Source organism: Zeugodacus cucurbitae, chromosome 5 (assembly GCF_028554725.1).
Source record: "Zeugodacus cucurbitae isolate PBARC_wt_2022May chromosome 5, idZeuCucr1.2, whole genome shotgun sequence".
NCBI lineage: Eukaryota > Metazoa > Arthropoda > Insecta > Diptera > Tephritidae > Zeugodacus > Zeugodacus cucurbitae.
This window is the reverse complement of record NC_071670.1, coordinates 21,242,914-21,262,017: the sequence shown is the minus strand read 5'-3', so window position 1 is coordinate 21,262,017 and position 19,104 is coordinate 21,242,914. Positions and strand designations below refer to the sequence as shown.

Below are 19,104 nucleotides of genomic sequence, written 5' to 3'. Positions count from 1 at the left end.
CATGATTATGGGTACTTTAGTTAAGGGGTCGTAAGAAGTCGGTAGAAAATCGAAAATTAGTTTATTCTTTTATCTTAAAGTATACGTTCTTAACAATGGAAGCGAAGATATAGCGCTTGGCATCTTGCTCCGCTACACTAGACAAACGTGTACTTGAAACTTTAAACCCTATTATCTCGAAATCATGTTTTTGCGATGACTTGGCTTGGCGGAAGAGTTTTCAACCGATTTCAATTTTTTTCAATTGTTCATAATTTTTGCCGTATCCTTGAACAATTTCATTTTTACGTTTAAATTTTCATAAAATGTTACGAATTAAAAAAAAAAAAAGATTTTTTTTTCTTAATTTAAATTTAAAAAAAGATTTTTTTTTCTTAATTTCAAAGCAAAGTATTTTGAGATGTCTCTGAAAATGATGTCTCAATAATTACGAAAGTTATGATCATTAGAAATCAGCGCTGTGCGCTACCTAAATGGATTTTCCACAGTGACGTGGGATTTTTTCAATTGAGCAATTTGAAAAATTTTTATCCAATTTTTTATGCGGTATTTTTAGCCCAAAATATAAAGTCAATTTTTGAAGTACTTCCAATTGCGTAAAATTTTGATTTAAATGGCCACATCACTCTGTTCAAAATTTGTCACTTTTTAAGAAAAATATTTTTTACTTGTTTCAGACAAAAATTTAAGTGCCAATCAGGTTCACCATTATGGAGGGCTACGGAAAAATTGATTCAAGCCAATGCTTATATCCCTGCCTTTATAACTAAAAACCATTTTTTAATATTTATAAAGCTTAAGATATGTATTAAATTAGCAATAAATGTAAAAAAACCCTACCACAAATGGTCTGATTTTCATGCGTTCAGGGTGGCTTAAATTGATTTTGTTTTCTAATAGGTTTATAAGCTGTTATGAAAAAAATATTTATTCTCAGTATTCCTTGATGTCCGTCAAACATTTGAAAATAGAATAAAAATGTTCCATGCTTAACCAGCTTTGGAAAAGAAGCTACATGTGCGAGACCACGTGAAAATGAAAATAACCCAGCACAAATTAAAGTTAGTTAAAGTTAATTAAAGTTAGTTAAAATTAGTCTAAAGGAAAAACTGTTCGTTTATAACGCAATACTCAGCAATAGATTTAGAATACACAATAAACAAGTTTTACTTGGCAAACGTTCGTTTCCGTAAGCAATTTTTTTCTATGATTACCTGTTGCCAGTAAACTGCACGAGCCAAGAAAGACGAAATCCGAAAGTAATTTATTGTGACATTGGTGCGTCTGAAAATAGAAAGAAAAGCGAATTAATCGCGGTAAGCAAAATTTTGTTTATTTCGTGGTAATTTTTTATCCTTCAAAACCACATTGCGCCAAACAATTTTTTGTTTAAATAACGTAAATTTCGTTTGTAAAATATTTGATCATTCGGTTTTAATTTTCGATATTATGTATTCGCTGTTATGCACTTATGGCAGCGCTTTTTCCAATCGTCGAAACACTTCTCAAACTCGATTTTTGAGATAGCCTTTGGCTCTTTCAGCGATCGCGTATGTTTGCAAAACGACGTCCTTTTAAGGTTATCTTTATTTAAAAAAATTAAAATTAGAGAATTGGACTCTCCAAACCCGTGATATTTTAAATTTAAAAATTTCCGTTATTTTTTTAAATACCACGAACTCACATTATTTCATTAAGACACCTCACACATTGCTGATATATTATATGGAATAAAATAATCCGGAAGAACGGATCCTTACATATCGAACGCGGAGGTTGAGGACATTATAGAATTATTCGCACCATGTTTTGAACAAATTTGCAACATATTAATGATATTAATTCCACGCTTTGGTTAACTTTTTATCAACTCTAGGCTGATTAAACTGTGGATACAATGTAAATTCTATGAATCAATTGGTTAAGTAAATAAAGTAGTTTATATATTCTTTCCTTAAATGATATTATTTTCATAGAATATATTTCACACGAACACATTGGAACGTACCGTTGAAATTGTTTTAACTTTATCGAAAGAACATAAAGAATTATGATAAAATATATATATTTTATCTGAAAATTAGCTGTATGATGTATCATTTCATTTATGTGTCAAATCATTTATGGATGAAAGTTAAATACCCAAAAATTGTATCTGCGTTATGAACAGAATCGTTAAATTAATAATATACTTACGAAAAATGGTCGATTGTTTTGAGTCGCAATACCAGCTTGCCATAAACTCAAATTTCCATCTCCGTCTCCAATTCCAAATTTATTTCCTTGCTCAGAAAATCTGCATCGAGTCACTTTTGCAAAGGTGCCGGATGGTCTTGGCGAGCATACCGGCTGTTGATGACCCCATTCCCATATTTGAACAGAACCATCTTGACCACCAGTAAGATACAGAGGAAGTAATGGATGGGAACTCATTCGTTTGACATTTTCAACTTTATGACGTAATATCTGAAAAAATAATTTTTCCTTTAAAAGTTATATTCGAATGGATTTATATTTTCACCCATATTCTATATCATTCATCATTCTTTACGCTTTCATTATGTAATTAAGTGGCTGAAATTCCATTTCTACGTTTTATAAGTATTAATAAATTATTGATCAATTACACCGATTCTTTTTGACATCACACAAAATCAGAAGTGGACACGATTTCTCGAAAAATTATGAAGCGATTATTTAAAATAACAATATCTAGTCATTGAATGCAGGATTTTTTATAACAACTAATTTTCTCGAGTCAATACATGGTGAAAATTTACCGGAAGATGTATTTTTTGGTGCAAATCCTGTCAACAATAAAAACGGTATTTATTATTTTTTATTTCCTTCCTCCAATATCGATATTTATCCATATACTAAAGAATTATTTTTGGATTTTGTATGAACCAACAATAAATTGTGCTGTCCACATAAGAACATTTTTTTGGAAACGTCTGTTTTTTCGGAATTTTGAAATAAAAATTTCATAAAATACTCTTTAACCCTCATCGAGACCAACGGGTCTGGTCAGGCATATTTTGTTTTTAAATGTTATTTAAATATATTTAGAGTGTAGCAAACGACTTGCGGTTCCAGGTAGCTTCCTAGAATTTTATTGACTATAGAATTCAGAAAAAAAAAATTCAAGGATATCGTATCGAAAAGGACGAAAAAAGGATATTATAATATTACACCTTAGTCGAGACCAATGGTGCTTGTATATTTTGTATGAAAATATATGAACTTTGGTATATTTCTATCACTTCGCACGGTTGATTTATCTGCTTTCATGTTCGTTACATGCCCAAATTGGTTCGTATGTTTATCTAGCACTCATATAAACATACTCACATGCATAAACATGTTCATTCGGGTCTATAGCGAGCTCTTTGCGCTCGACTTGTTCGTGGCATTTATTGGCATTCTTATTGCTTCTGGTGTAACGCACAATAATATGCAGCGATGTCACTCAAACGATACAAGTTATTGACGCGATATATCCGTTTCGAAGATGGCCGCACACGTATTTTCCGACTACAATCTGATAAGGCTGTTGCAATTCGCGATATGTGGAATTTTTAAATGAAAACCTCGCCAGAAACTATGAGCCGCATGTAAATGTAACGATTGATGAGCAATTGTTTCCGTATCGTGGCAAGACAAAGTTTATGCAATTCATACCATCAAAACCAGCCAAATGTGGCATGTGATTCACAAACAAAATACCCATTGCAAGGTATATTGTACACGGGAAAAAAGGATGGCGGAGAGCGTGAAGTGAACCAAGGAGAAAATGTATTGCTCAAACTTGTGAAACGGTACGAAAACACCGACAGAACAATAGTAGCTGACAACTTTTTCACAACACTGACAGGAGCCAAACGATTGGCTACCATTGGACTTGCTTTCGGTCGGTACTATTCGCGCCAATAAGAAGTGTTTACCCGAAGAATTGAAAAAAAAAATCCGTCTCGTCCGTTGCTTTCTACTCTTTTTTTTTTGGGTATTTGTAGCTATGTTCCGAAAAAGAACAAGGCAGTCAATTTGATTTCAACCCTACACTACACAAAGGATTGTGAAGGTGAAGCCAAAAAACCAGAAGCAATTTTATTTTATAAGTCAACAAACACTGCATGGATCAGAAGGTTACCCATTACACTACAAAACGCCCAACGAAACGATGGACATTTGCCTTTTTTTGCAACTTGTTGGATGTGATGGGATTGGCTGCTTTCGTAGTTTGCAAAGAAATCGACCATCTAGATAAAAGGGATGGACGACGCACTTTTCTTTACAATTTATCGAGAACATTGGCAACGCCCAATATCGAAAATCGTATGAACAATCCCAATGTCATCAAACATCTATCTTGTCGTTTGGCTTTTGAATCCTTTTTCGGTCGTTCACTCAACATCCCATCACGATTAGTAGCTTCAACATCAAAAGGTGCTGACACACTCAAAGGAAGGAGAGATTGCAGACTTTGTTTGCAAGAAAGCGATAAATTGTGTCGTAAAACTCGATTTTTCTGTTCTAAATGTTCAAATCTAGTTTGTTAACAGCTTTCGAAAATTGATTACATATGTTTTTTTTGTGTTCCTCAGGACCCATCATCATAAAATCAATTGAAAAATCGCTCAAAAATGATTCATATGCTCCTAAATAAATCAAAAAATGAACGAACATTTTTCTTTTTTAGGTAGTTCAGAGTATACAAAACCAAATCGAGAGGTAAGAAATTTCAAAAATGTATCTATATTGTACATATATGAGCGTAAATACAACACATATTTCCATACAAATGTATGTAAACACATAGGGGCCAATCACCATTGGCCTCGACTAAGTGTATCAGACCGTTGGTCTCAGGGTTAAATATGTACAGTGGCTCACAGCTTATTTCGTGTAAGCAACATTTTTGATAATACTGATATGAAATTAATATTTTTTGCTCTGAACTGAATGAGCGAATGATGCAATTATATTGATAATTTAGTTTTAAATACAAAACATGTAAACAAATTTACAAAAGTATTCAAATTCAATATTTTATTAAACAAAAACCAAAAACACTCATAATTCATGGCTCACAGCTTATTTCGTGTGGTATAAAAATTCTTACTAAAAAGTTATAAAAAGTAAACCAGAATAAAATTTCAATATTTTGTGGAAAAGCCTTTTTGCTCGATTACAGCTTTCATGCGGTTTTGCATTGATTTTTGTATAATCTGGCGATATTTTACCCCACTCTTCCTTCAAAGCCGCTTTTAGAGTTTGGACGCTAGAAATGTGGTGTTTTCTAATATTAATTTCCAGAATGAGCCATATATTTTCAATAACGTTCAAATCTGGTGACTGTGCAGGTGTTTGGACAAGGTGTGGACAATTCCAAATGAGCCAAGTTTGTACAAGACCAGATTTATGTTTAGGGTCGTTGTCCTGGTAGAAGCGAAAAGTGTCACGTATACCCAGGTCTTCTGCACTTTGAAGCAAATTTTGCTTCAGTAAGTCTAGGTACACTTCTTTATTCATAGTGGAGTCTATAAACTCCAATCGACCAACGCCTGCAGATGACATACACCCCCAAACCATTACATGATCGCCACCATGTTTTACTGTTGCGCGTAAATTTTTTGTTTGGAGCTCAGTATTTGGTTTCCGCCATACGTATGCTTTACCATCTGACGCAAAAAGATTAAACTTGCTCTCATCGGCGAAAATAACCGTATTCCAAAAAGCATTGTCCTTGTTTAAATGGTCTTTTGCGAACTGTAAACGGGCTTTTTTATTTTTCTTATTTATAAAAGGCTTATTCCGTGCTGTTCGCCCATGAAAATTGGAATCCCTTAATATTCTGCGCACAGTTTCTGGATGACATTTTTTGCCGAGAAACATTTCAACATCTTTGGTCACCGCTGGAGCACTTAATATTGGTTCTTTTTTAATCTTTTTTAAAATCCACCTCTCATCCGTTTCATTAAAAATTTTATTAGGAGCCTTTCGACATTGTTATGCACGCGATTTTCACGTACAAAGCGCTGAATTATATATTGAACTGTAGATGAACTTAAATCAACCATTTCAGCAATTTGTTTTTGCGTTTTTCCACTTTGAAAATGTTTAATAATTAATTCGCGTTTTTCAATTGAAGTGCGTGGACCCATGTTGATATACCGCGTCATTGCTACTGATCTGCATTGTTTTTAGAACATAAACTGCTTCTTAAGTATTCATTGTTCACACTTTGATTTACCGTTAGTTTTCTGCATCCGTTATTTCCATATATCACATGAACGAAAATCAACACACGAAATAAGCTGTGACCCATGAATTATGAGTGTTTTTGGTTTTTCTTTAATAAAATATTGAATTTGAATACTTTTGTAAATTTTTTTACATGTTTTGTATTTAAAACTAAATTATCAATATAATTGCATCATTCGTTCATTTAGTTCAGAGCAAAAAATATTAATTTCATATCAGTATTATCAAAATTGTTGCTTACACGAAATAAGCTGTGAGCCACTGTAAATATTGAAATGCTGAATTGTATAAATAAATTATATGATTGTAAATATTAATAAATATAGTTTAAAAAACTAAAGAACACGCTTTTATACCATATCGAACTAAAAAATTAAAAATAAATATTAATATTCTATGCTGACCAAAATAATTAACAAAAAATGAGAAAAATATAATATAAAGCACCCACGCTTCTTCACAGCGCTTTAAAGCGTGTTTTTACTTTTTTAAACTATACTTATTTTTAACTTTTTAGTTTGATGTGATTCGGGCAACAGTGCTGCTAAGAGGGGAAATCGCAAAATCGAGAATTAGGCAGTTTCAGATTTTACTCTGTACATATGTTATTTAAATAACTCCATCGATGGTTGAATTTTATAGGAAGGCGGTAAATACTTTTAGGGCACTTTCTTACAGTACTGCTCAAAATTTTAAGTTTCAGTACCACTAAAAAAATAGTTACAATCATTTAAACATACAGGTTTTCCACCTGAAACGTATTAAATGATAAGCATCTGAATTTTAACATGAAAACACCAAAATTTCTTCCTATTATAGGCCTAGTTTTACAATTGTAAAACTAAATTTTAATACCTGAAGTCCATGTATTTTGGATTATTTCATATCATTTCTCTTGCTGTGCTGTTATTTTTATATTTATGTTATCACAAATTTTTTTAGTGTGCGTGTTTGCATTTTAAATTCCCCGCTATATACGTAAGTTAACACATTGCATATTTAAATATCACATATCACTTGCTCATATCATATAACATGAAGCAATGTGATATGACACCGCCAAACCGCCGAATTAGCAACACGTGTAGTACAATTCGTGGGAAGCGCCAAGTCAGCGATTATAAACAACACGCAGTGGCAAACGATTAGGTTTAAAGTTAGTGAAACATAATTGTAAATTTTAGTCATAAGTAGAATTCAATAAAACAAGGGTATAGCTCTGACAAAAAAAAAAATTATTATTTGTACTTTTTTGTAAAAGTTCATACATATGTTGCATGCTTTTAAGTGCATCTTTTGACTGAGTTGCTCACTTATTCGATCGCCTTCCTGCAGTGCAGTATCACTTGAAAAAGTTACAAACAAAGAAACATACATACAAGTGAAGCTAATAAAAGCGTATTAAACAAATAGTTTTGGAACCTCTGAAACCCACCTAATACCTTAAATAGGACCGTTATATTATAAGTAAGTTATCCCATTTCTCCGCCCATATGTGGAGTGAGAATAAACTGTTAGAAACATTCTAAAATGTGTTGTTTTGCCATTTTGAAGCCTTTGTCGGGTTTTGTTACTTTTCATCATACTACTGAACAGATATTCATAAATATTGATACAATATGGAAATAAATGTGGAAATTCTATATACGACCAGAACAAAGTTTTGACATAACTTGAGTTGTGTTGTTTTCTGACTATATATATTAAGGATACTCACAAGTTGCCATAAAGTTATAAGTCATAAATAAAAAAGTTAAAAAATAGTATGGTTGTTAGCACCTCGTTATAATTTTGATGTGATAAATCTGAAAAAGCTGATTGGCTGAAAAACAAAAAAATTCAATATACAAAACAAAACACATAGCGCACTATGTAATAATTATGTAAATTTATTTTGTAAGCAATCCAACTACAATTCTTTTTTAAAAAGTGTAAAAGCTCAAAACATTGTTACTATAGATAGATCTGACAAAAAAAAATATTTTTTTTATTTTAAATAATATAATGAAGCAGGGACCACCGGCGGATAGTGATAAACGGCCCGAAAACTAAAAAGTACGGCTACGCGATCGTTAACAAGGAAAGTTTTAAAAATTACAAACAAAAAACCGAAAATTATAAAGTACGGCCACGCGTATGTTATAATTCAAAAAAATAATTTTTAACGAAAGTGACTACTTGGCGACAAGGGATCAATCAAACTACGAGGGACCTCAGTACAATAAGAACAGGATCATTTCAAAGAGTCAAACAAAATCCCATATATTCTGTTGAAACAAAAAATATAAATAAAGAGAGAAAAGTTGTAATTAAAGAAAAAAAATACCAAGATAATTAAAGAAGGAAAATTGTTATAAATATAAAAAATGCAAACAAATGTTTAAGAAAAATTTTGAGAATTTTAATAAATACATAAGAAAGTGAGAAAAAGTAATCGAGAAAAAATTGCTGTAAGCAACATTTGATAATTAAAAAAAAATCGAAAGAAATTAAAAAAAAGTTTATAAATATATAAAAAAAAGCGGAAAGAAACTTTTAGAATTTTTATAAAGAAAAAGAAAAATATTAAAAAAAAAATAAAAAACATAAAAATCAACGTATCTAAGAAAAAATTGCTGTAAGCAAGTTTTAGAATTTTTATAAATATACTAGCTGGCCCAGCGGAGAAGTTTCTTCCGCCTTAGAGACAATAAATGAGCATATTTTTGATTTTATTGAGTTCATTTTAATGCATTGAATAGGATAATAAAAAATCAAGTATTTTAATGATCCTTTATTAGCTATGTATTTTGGTGCATGGGTAGCACTCTTCAGTGAAGCACCTTGTAATTTATAATCAGACCTTTTACATTTTATAATAAGGCGCAAGAGAACAAATAACGCGGTCTTCTGTTCCGTGAACATGCCACATACTTATAATTGACCATTGGAAAAACATGAATTTTATGATTTCAGACCACATACTTTCAAGGAGTAGCCTTCTCATTTGTTAACGGTCATAGAAGCAATTGAAGTCGTTTAAACTCAAACGGCAAATCGGTTGGTATCACCGGAATCCTCGGAATGAAAACTTCTTCACCTACGAACTTTCCTTTGTCCTGGCGTTCAGTTAGCCAGTTTTAGTTGGTTTAAGTTTCGAAGCCTTTCAGAAGTTGTCCTAAAGATTATGCTTTCGCTACAATTAAAGGGCAAGGAATGTTCGGTCAATGGATACAAAATGTTGACTGATTACATTTAGAATGACTTGGACCGATTATCTACTACAACAGTTTTATTTTGCGTTCTTGCAATTTCTTTTGGACTGTAGTTTAATTTTTTTCAATCGTACATGTTTGAAATCCAATACGTGAAGAAAAGAGATCAGCATCTCCATATATACAACTGAATAAGGTAATTAAAAAAAACGGTTCCAAGGTTTTTACACAAACATTTATTCACGTATTTTTAATTAAAAGTTATAAAAAAAATTAAGCAGTATTGACTACCCATGGTATTGGTAAATCTGCTACCATATAAAACTTTTTGAACGGTTTTCTGAATATACTATTTCGAGAAAAACATGTACACCCAAAAAGAGTGAGAAATATGTTCACTTACCAAATCTTGTATAATTCAATCATGATATACAATCACAGGCAACATTAAGTTTGTTGTCATTTGCGCTTATGTTCATTTTCATCATGATATACAACAAAGTGTATTTAACAAAGTGAACTAAGTATTTGACATACCCGCTATTGACAATAAAATAGTAAACAATTCATGTATTTGTTTTAACCCGTCTTTTTTTAACTTTAACAATATAATATATATTGATAAAATTGTTTGCAATTTGTCAGTTGGAGCACAAAACCTTAGTAAATTGCTTCCATGAGTTGTTTTGCCTAAGCAGAAAGTATTCGGCATTTTCTTTTATTCATTTAAAAAATATTTTTTTTTTTTTGGTTTAAAATTTGTTTACTTTTGAATTTCAAAATGTGAATTTTTGAATAAATGTATGGGTTTAATCAATGGAAACAAACATATCAAATTCGGGTAAAAAAAATGAAATGTCATATACCTGGTTCACTTTGTTGAATACACTTTGATATACAACATTATTTTTGTTGTTTTTTTTATCAAATTGATGTTGTGATTCATGATTCAATTATAAAATGTTTGGTAAGTAGTGACAGCAAAGTTTTGACCCTGCGTTACAAAAGGTTGTATTTTAGAAGGAAAGAAAAATGGGAAGAATTTTTTCGCTTTTTTGTGAAAGCGTAGTTAAATTATTTTTTTTAGCAGAAAACAAGGCTATCAGTTTTTCGGCATTTTTTTAATAATATGATCTCATGCATTATAACTTTCAATCGGTTCTATAATTTTGACATAGTTTAACCGCATTTTCCTATCTGCTACTAATAAAATATCCGCGGAAATTACATTTCAAACTATCAATTTCGTTTGAATTAAATCGGGAATTTTTAAATATAATTTGACTAAATAAATTTTATCTTAAATTTTCATTAAATTATATATTTTTATAAATCTAAGTTTTATTATTGCATGATATCAAAATAAAGTTAATATTTAAATCTAATAAAAACTATGTATAGTAAGAAATATAACAAGCATGGTTTGGGACTTTAAATACATTATGCCACTGCTTTGAAGAACTCAAATAAAAATCTTAAAATCTGAAAATATCTCCTGTTATCTCATATTTTTTATCCATTAATAAAATGTTTAGTAGTTCTCCTAAACATGACAGTGTTAATTTCGGGAATGTGAATGAAACCTATAAAATAAATCGTCAGATACTAGAATAACAGTTTGCTACTCACATATTATATATGTAAGTAGTACTAAATATTACGGTTTCGCTTCAACTGAAGGATACTGAACATACAGGTCAATAAAATAACATAACAGTGGTTGATTACATAACTTTTTATCAGAAGAATTATAAAAAACACTGGGAGCACTAGAATTCAGCATATATTCCTAATTTCCTTGCTAGATAGAAACAAAAGAAAAAACTGCAAAGTACAATCAAAATTATTTATTTAAACCCAGGTTTACACAGTAGTTACGCGACACAAATGTAAGATAACTGGAGTTCTTTTTTTCTTTCCAAACCAAGTTCTTCAAATAAAATTGTCTGCACATTCGTTCTTCAAACCGTAGCAGACAAATCAATCTTCTTATAACTTCATTTCTCTACTTGCTAATTTTTGGTAGAAACTTTGAACTTTTGAGACGAATTCTCTGACCCCAATCCTGTAAATTTGATATACACATGCAGTTGAAAAAGCGCTGTTTTGACCATCGACTATTTTAGGTTTTTTTCAATCGCACAAGACTGAGATCAAATAAATATAGCCAATAAATCATCGTGTCAATATAAATAATTTATTGGCTATATTTATTGGATCTCAGTCTTGTGCGATTGGAAAAAACCTAAAATAGTCGATGGTCAAAACAGCGCTGTTTTAACTACATGTGTAAATCAAATTCAGGGGTCAGAGAATTCGTCTCAAAAGTTCAAAGTTTCTACCAAAAATCAGCAAGTAGAGAAATGAAGAACGAATGTGCAGACAATTTTATTTGAAGAACTTGCTTTGGAATAGAACTAAAAGAACTCCAGTTATCTTACATTTGTGTCACGTAACTACTGTGTAAACCTGGGTTTAAATAAATAGTTTTCATTGTACTTTGCAGTTTTTTCTTTTGTTTATATCTAGCAAGGAAATTAGGAATATATCCCGAATTCTAGTGCTCCCAGTGTTTTTTATAATTCTTCTGATAAAAAGTTATGTAATCAACCACTGTTGTTATTTTATTGATCTGTATGTTCAGTATCCTTCAGTTGAAGCGAAACCGTAATATTTAGTCCAACTTATATGGTATGTGAGAACCAATCTGTATTCTAGTGTCAGACGATTTATTTCATAGGTTTCATACACATTCCCGAAATTAACACTGTCATGTTTAGGAGAACTATTAAACATTTTATTAATAGATAAAAATATGAGATAACAGGAGGAAGAGATATTTTCAGATTTTTATTTGAGTTCTTCAAAGCAGTGGCATAATGTATTTAAAGTCCCAATTCATGCTTGTTAAAAATATATAATTTAATGAAAATTTAAGATAAAATTTATTTAGTCAAATTATATTTAAAAATTCCCGATTTAATTCAAACGAAATTGTTAGTTTGAAATGTAATTTCCGCGGATATTTTATTAGTAGCAGATAGGGAAATGCGGGTTAACTATGTCAAAATTATAGAACCGAATGAAAATTATAATACAGAGATCATATTATTAAAAAAATTTAATTTAATTTTTTTGATTTAAAAAAAAAATGTTGCAAGAGGATGAAATAACTATTATTATTATAAAAGAAAGAAAATGTTACTATTCATAATTGTTTTAATTAGAATGGAAGTTAGTTGCCATTATAGAATACGAAGTTTTCATTATAACATTCAGATAAAAAAAAATTTTTTTGCCCTCTAATCCACCCACTTCTAATTCCATATTAATAAATTCTATAGTTAGGCAGGTGCCCGAAAGAATGAGCACATCGAACGTAGCCGGCTACAGCGTTATGATAAACGCACTTGACAAAATTCCTGACATGGTAAAATGCCTTAGAGAATTTTCTGGACGATCTGGAGAATTTAACTCCTGTAGAAAGAGTATCGACAGAATATTTAAAGCATACGATGGGGTAAAGAACACCCCTAAATACTTTGCAACATTACATACAATTAGACATAAAATAGTTTGCGATGCCGACACCGTCTTGGAGTCATATACGCGGGTTGCTATATATATTTCTGGCCTGATAATGAAAATAGGAATATTTATCAACGAAAATGGTTTTCTTGTTTTTCAAAATATTCTCCATCAAGATTTATACAATTTTGCATGCGCTCAAACCAATTTTCGAAGCACTTTTTTGAGCCTTTTTTTGAGCGATTGACAAATTGTGCGAGATCCAACGAGAACAAACCTATTTTACGGCTAGGTGTTCATGCAATATCGAATGTATGCTGGTGGGAGAAATGCATAGGCATGCCTCTATCTGAAGGTATGTTACATGACGGTCTTGCATTATCAGTTCACGTACGGCATCGATGTTTTCTGGCACAACGGCTGTTTTTGGACGACCTTCACGGAATTCGTCTTTGAGCGAGCGTCGGCCACGACTGAATTCGTTGTACCAGTTTTTCACAGTGCTATAGGATGGTGCTTCATAGCCATACAAAGATTTTAGTTCATCGATGCACTCTTGTCGCGTAATCCACGTCGAAAGTTGTGAAAAATGATCGCACGAAAATGTTCACGAGTTAAATCCATTTTTTGGCCGAGATGAATTTTTTAATTCCCTGTAAATAAAACAATTCACGATTAAATGACAAAACGTTCTGAGTGATGTTATGCTAAAAAATGTCAAACTTTCCAATGGAAATGTCAGATTGCACCAGAAATATATATAGCAACCCTCGTATTACTCCTCTTGACTGGTCTCAAATTAGTAAATGTCTTATGATGCATTATTCGGATTAGAGAGACATAGGCACACCCGAATAATAAATGACGACATTAGCTCAACGCCACGACGACATCTCGACATTCTACCAAAAAGTTTACCAACACCTTTCACTAATTTTAGACAAAGCTTTACATTTATGTCAAAAATTGGACACTAGACATTTAAAATAAATCATGTACATAATGCACATAAAACTAATTTCCAACCACGACTCCCTCAATATAATAATTTTAGAAATAATCAAGTATTCTACCCAGAACTTACGTATTCTCATAAGCCCAAACAAAACTTTGCATTTGGTCATCAACCAAATCATTATAATAATAACTCAAATAACTTCGCATTTGGTAGTAAACCAAATTGTAATCCTAACTACTCTCATGGTCCTCTTACACCACCTAAACCAAACTAAGGGCTTGGTCGTCAACTAAATTATTATCCCCAGTACTCACCCACTATTCCTCATAACAATTATAATAGGAATAACTTGCCCACAAAGCCATCAACTCTTATGGAAGTAGATAACTCCATACAATCAAGACGCGTAAATTATAAACGACCACTCTCTACACAGATGGCACACTCTCCTAATAAAAAACAAAGACATTTTCATACTAATACGGAATTAGAACATTCCGATGATTATCACTATAACACAGAACCAAACGGTATCTATGATGCCAATCCTTATAATAATTATAACAAAACAAACCAAATGAATACACATACTAAAACTAACGAACATGATAATATTAATTTTTTAGAATAGCACCATCTTCGCTGCCTTATTACGAATTTAAAACAAGGCACGGAGACACGATAGAATTTTTAATTGATACTGGATCTAATAAAAATTATATCCAGTCAACTAAAATTAGGAATCCAATTTTAAAAGAAAAACCATTCTCTGTAAAATCTGTTGTCGGAGACATCGAAATTACCCACCATACTTTTGTAGACATTTTTGGGCCGCAAGTAGGAAAAACAAATTTTTAATATTATACTTTTTTTTATAAGACAATAATGAAAAGGAAATGCTTTCTATAATTTGGTCACTTAATTCATTAAGAAGTTATCTTTACGGTTCAATTCTAAGCCATACAATACTAATAGTAAGATGAAGAGATGGAAAGCCATTTTAGAAGAATATAATTATGAACTTGTTTATAAACTCGGTAAAGCGAATCTAGTTTCAAGGAAAAAGATAAATTCACTCACACCCACAATGCACAGTGACGAAAGTTCAGGTCACAATCTAATTCCTTGTGCAGAAGTTCTAATTAATGATTTTAAGAATCAAATATTTTTTAAACTTGATTATGTACCTTCATACCAATTCAAGATAGTTTTTACAACTAATCATAGACATATAATTACAATGAACAATTACTTGTTTCTCACTTGAAACGATACCTTAATCCATCTGTTATAAATGGCATTCATACAGAGCTCAAAGAAACTTAAAAGAAAATAGGATACAAATTCTTGAAAATAAATATTTCCCTGGTATGTTAAACAAAATAAAAAGAATTATAGCCATTTGCACTATATGCAAGGAGAATAAATACGAAAGACATCCAAATCAACCTATACTAACGGCAACCGTACTACCCACATATCCAGGACATACCCAGGACATACAGTACACATAGATATATGTTTGACAGAAAATAAAATTGTAAAGACGGCTTAGATAAGTTCACCAAATACGCAGTAATTAACAAGTAAGGAAGGGCTAAGTTCGGGTGTAACCGAACATTTTATACTCTCGCAATTTATTGACATAATTTTATAAAGATAACACAATTCGACCCATATATTGGGTATAAAGTTCAATAGAATAACGAAAATCATCATAAATAGTATATGGGCACTGAGGTAATTCCTAAACCGATTTCACTCGTTTTCACCACCAAGATACAATGTATCGAAGACTATACGCTCACTTAATATAATATTACTTATAATTAGGTATATGGGATCTGGGGGAAGTTAAGACCCGATTTTTACCATTTCAGGTACAGACTGTTATAAGAAAAAAATTCAGAGGTAATGAATTACATTAAAATATCTGTGGGATTTACCTAAGTATATTTTCGGGGAAAAATTATCCTTAGGCACTGAGTTCTTCATGTTCGATATCAGGGGCCTTGAAAAGTCATGGTTCCATTTTGACAATTTTTTCACAAGTGATGCAACAGATCATATACAGTGTTTGTGTAAAGTTTTCGCTATCTTCATTGGTTCCTAATGTATATATTATAAAGTGAAGGAATAAGATGAAATTCAAAAATGAGTTATATGGGAAGTTTTCGTGGTTGTGAACCAATTTCGTCCATTTTTCACACGTGTCATCAGGGTGTCAAGAAAATATTATATACCTAATTTCATTGAAATCTGTCAAGTAGTCCTGAGATATGGTTTTTGACCCATAAGTGGGCGACGCCACGCCCATTTTCCATTTTGTAAAAAAATCTCAGTGCAGCTTTCTTCTGCCATTTCTTATGTAAAATTTGGTGTTTCTGACGTTTTTCGTTAGTGAGTTAACGCACTTTAAGTAATTTTCAACCTAACCTTTGTATGGTTGGCGTGGTTATTATCAGATTTCTTTCATTTTTGGACTGTATAAGGAAATGGCTAAAATAAACGACTGCAGAAAGGAATAGAAATTTATACCTCCTCCATATTAAAGCCAAGGTAACGGACAGGTGGAAAGATTCCACTCCACCCTAATCGAAATAATACGTTGCATCAAAGAAAATGGTGGACACAGAAATTTCGAAGAGCTATTAGAAAGAGCAGTGAAAGAGCCAGTAGATTTATTTTTCCATGGAAATGTAACATTTACACCAGAAGATATTGAAAAACCAGGCAAAGTAATTTGCAAAAATTAGCGCAGAAGCAATGTAAATACATTGAGTACTACAATAGGAAAAAAAACAGGAAATAAAAACATATCTACCAGGTCATGTAATTTTTAAAGATTATTTAAGAAAAATAGGAGATTAGAAACAAAATTAAGTAAACCCTACAGTAAAGAAATAGTTAAAGAAGATAGAATTAGTACCATATTAACGGAAAAGGGTCAGATTATTCATAAAAGAAGCATACGGAATTAAAATAAGTAGCGACATTTTCAGACTACTACTACTACCGCTATGCCTGGCGGACGTACAAATATTGGACTATTCAAACTCACAACTGGTGGCAGAAGACAAAGATGCAGACAGGAACATTAAAGATAATACACCAAATTAATATAAACCAATATATAGAAACAATTGACAATATAGAAAAGTCCATTAAAATCGAAAAAGTTCGACAGAATCCCAACTATACCTTCATATTCCAATTAATAAAGCAGATTAGAACACAATAAAGTCCAGACCATAAAGACTATGAATAAACTCACAACGAAGAAATTAGTGAAATAACAAATATTACAAATAACATAATTTATAACTATACAAAATTAAAAATTTTCAGAAACAGAATCGTTCTTATAATTAAAATATAAATTAGAGATAATTAAGGAAGAAGTTTTAAATATCTCAAACGCAATACACTGGGCAAAAGCTAATATAATAAATTCATTTATTTTATCAAATGAAGAAATTGACATAGCAAAAGGTGCGTGGAGTCCCTACGCGCTAACTTTTCTTAGGCGTTACGATATACTTCAAGAATACCAATTTACGAACGAAACGACGACGACTATTAAAACGACAACGGTAATAGGGCCGAATGTTTCCATTACACTTACAGTCGGTTTCACGAAACAAATTTAAGTGAAAAATAATTAATTTCAGTTTCACCATTTGACTTAATTTTTATTTAAATGGTCACGGTTATTTAAATACTCTCATATGTACGCTTTTCTTTCAGCTGATTCCAATTTGTTTCCCATTTTGACAAACAAATACAATTTATTTGTTTACATAAATCAGCTGTTATTCTTAGTAACATCCCTGCCTTCTAATTTTTTGGATGCCAAATGTCAATAATGGTGAAACGCAGGAAACTTAAGTGCAATGTTAAATAAAAATTTAAATTAAATGGAGCTTATAACTTTCTATTAAAAAATTTTGTGAAACCGGCTGTTAGACTTTTTTATACTTAACCACTTTATTTAAATCACATCGGTTAGTTACACTCCAATTACGTAAAAGATTGGCAACTATAAAAACTGGACACTACGATTTTATATTTCTATTGCGATGAAACTAAAAAAACGTAAAATTTGTATGTCATTTTGTATGAAAGAAAACTAGCGAGAGGGAAAGGATAAAAAAATGGTGAACTGACCAACACTTTCTTAAATTCACATTTTATAAATTTATTATGCACATTTTATAAACCAAAGTCCAAATCAATTATCATTTCTGGGTTCTGACGGATTGATATCTATAATATTTACAATTGGATTATGATAACTAAAATACGATATGAAATGTCTTACATCTATTTTATCTATACTTCTCGCGAATACCGTATCAATAGTCGTACCTCCTTTTGTCGTAGGATCATTTCTTCCATTAATCATTTCTAATGAAAATTTCTCTCTGAGAAATGCCAGTAATGGTTCAGCTTCTGGCAATGAGGAATTTACATTGAAATCTCCGGCAAGGAGTACCGATATCATAAACCCTGCGCTGTCAGATACAACGATATACCTCCTCATCGCGGGTGCTAATACTTTCGATTTGCAAAGAAAGTAAATGAAGACTGACTACAGAAATGATCCTGTGAAGTATAGTCTTAACTTTTCAACAGCCAACGCGGAGTATTTCAACCAAAAGTCACACAAAATAGTTGAGAATTCGCAGAAATGAAACAGAAATTAAATAAATATAATGCCCAAGCAAACAATCCTACATATGCGTACACATGTGAATATGTCACCAACCAAAAATTTAAATATGCACCAGATTGTGAATTGCCCTACTGTACTTATTGACTGCATTATTATATATAATTATTTGTATAAAACCTTGAAATTTATTCATTAAAATTACCACTCAGAAGTGGTTTTATCCGTTGTAACCGAGCTATCATCGAAGAAACATCATTTATAAAATGCCACAAGACAAAATTAGAAATGAAGTTCATAAACTTCACGCTGTCAGATAAAACGATATACCTCCTCATCGCGGGTGCTAATACTTTCGATTTGCAAAGAAAATAAATGAAGACTGACTACATAAATGATCTTGTTTAGTATAGTCCACGAAATACTCTACTCGACTTGCACTCCTGCTCTCTGAGAGCACTCATCAGCATCTCGGTATAAGGGAACTG

General features: G+C 31.5%; 1 protein-coding gene, 1 non-coding gene and 1 pseudogene across 2 annotated transcripts in view; all 3 read right to left on the bottom strand.

The window, feature by feature from the left end:
- The window catches only part of LOC105220031 (dmX-like protein 2), a 111,357-nt gene that overhangs the window by 24,259 nt on the left and 67,994 nt on the right, over nucleotides 1–19,104 (bottom strand). The window contains exons 16-17 of the mRNA XM_054231700.1: nucleotides 2,197–2,466; nucleotides 1,215–1,284 (exon numbers count right to left, since the gene is read on the bottom strand). Coding sequence (XP_054087675.1) covers nucleotides 1,215–1,284; nucleotides 2,197–2,466 — 340 coding nt within the window. The remainder of the gene's footprint in view (nucleotides 1–1,214; nucleotides 1,285–2,196; nucleotides 2,467–19,104) is intronic.
- On the bottom strand, nucleotides 18,453–18,566 carry LOC128922392 (small nucleolar RNA U3; annotated as a pseudogene).
- LOC128922389 (small nucleolar RNA U3) lies at nucleotides 18,820–19,033 on the bottom strand. Its single transcript, XR_008471628.1, has one exon. It is a non-coding gene; the product is annotated as a small nucleolar RNA U3 (small nucleolar RNA).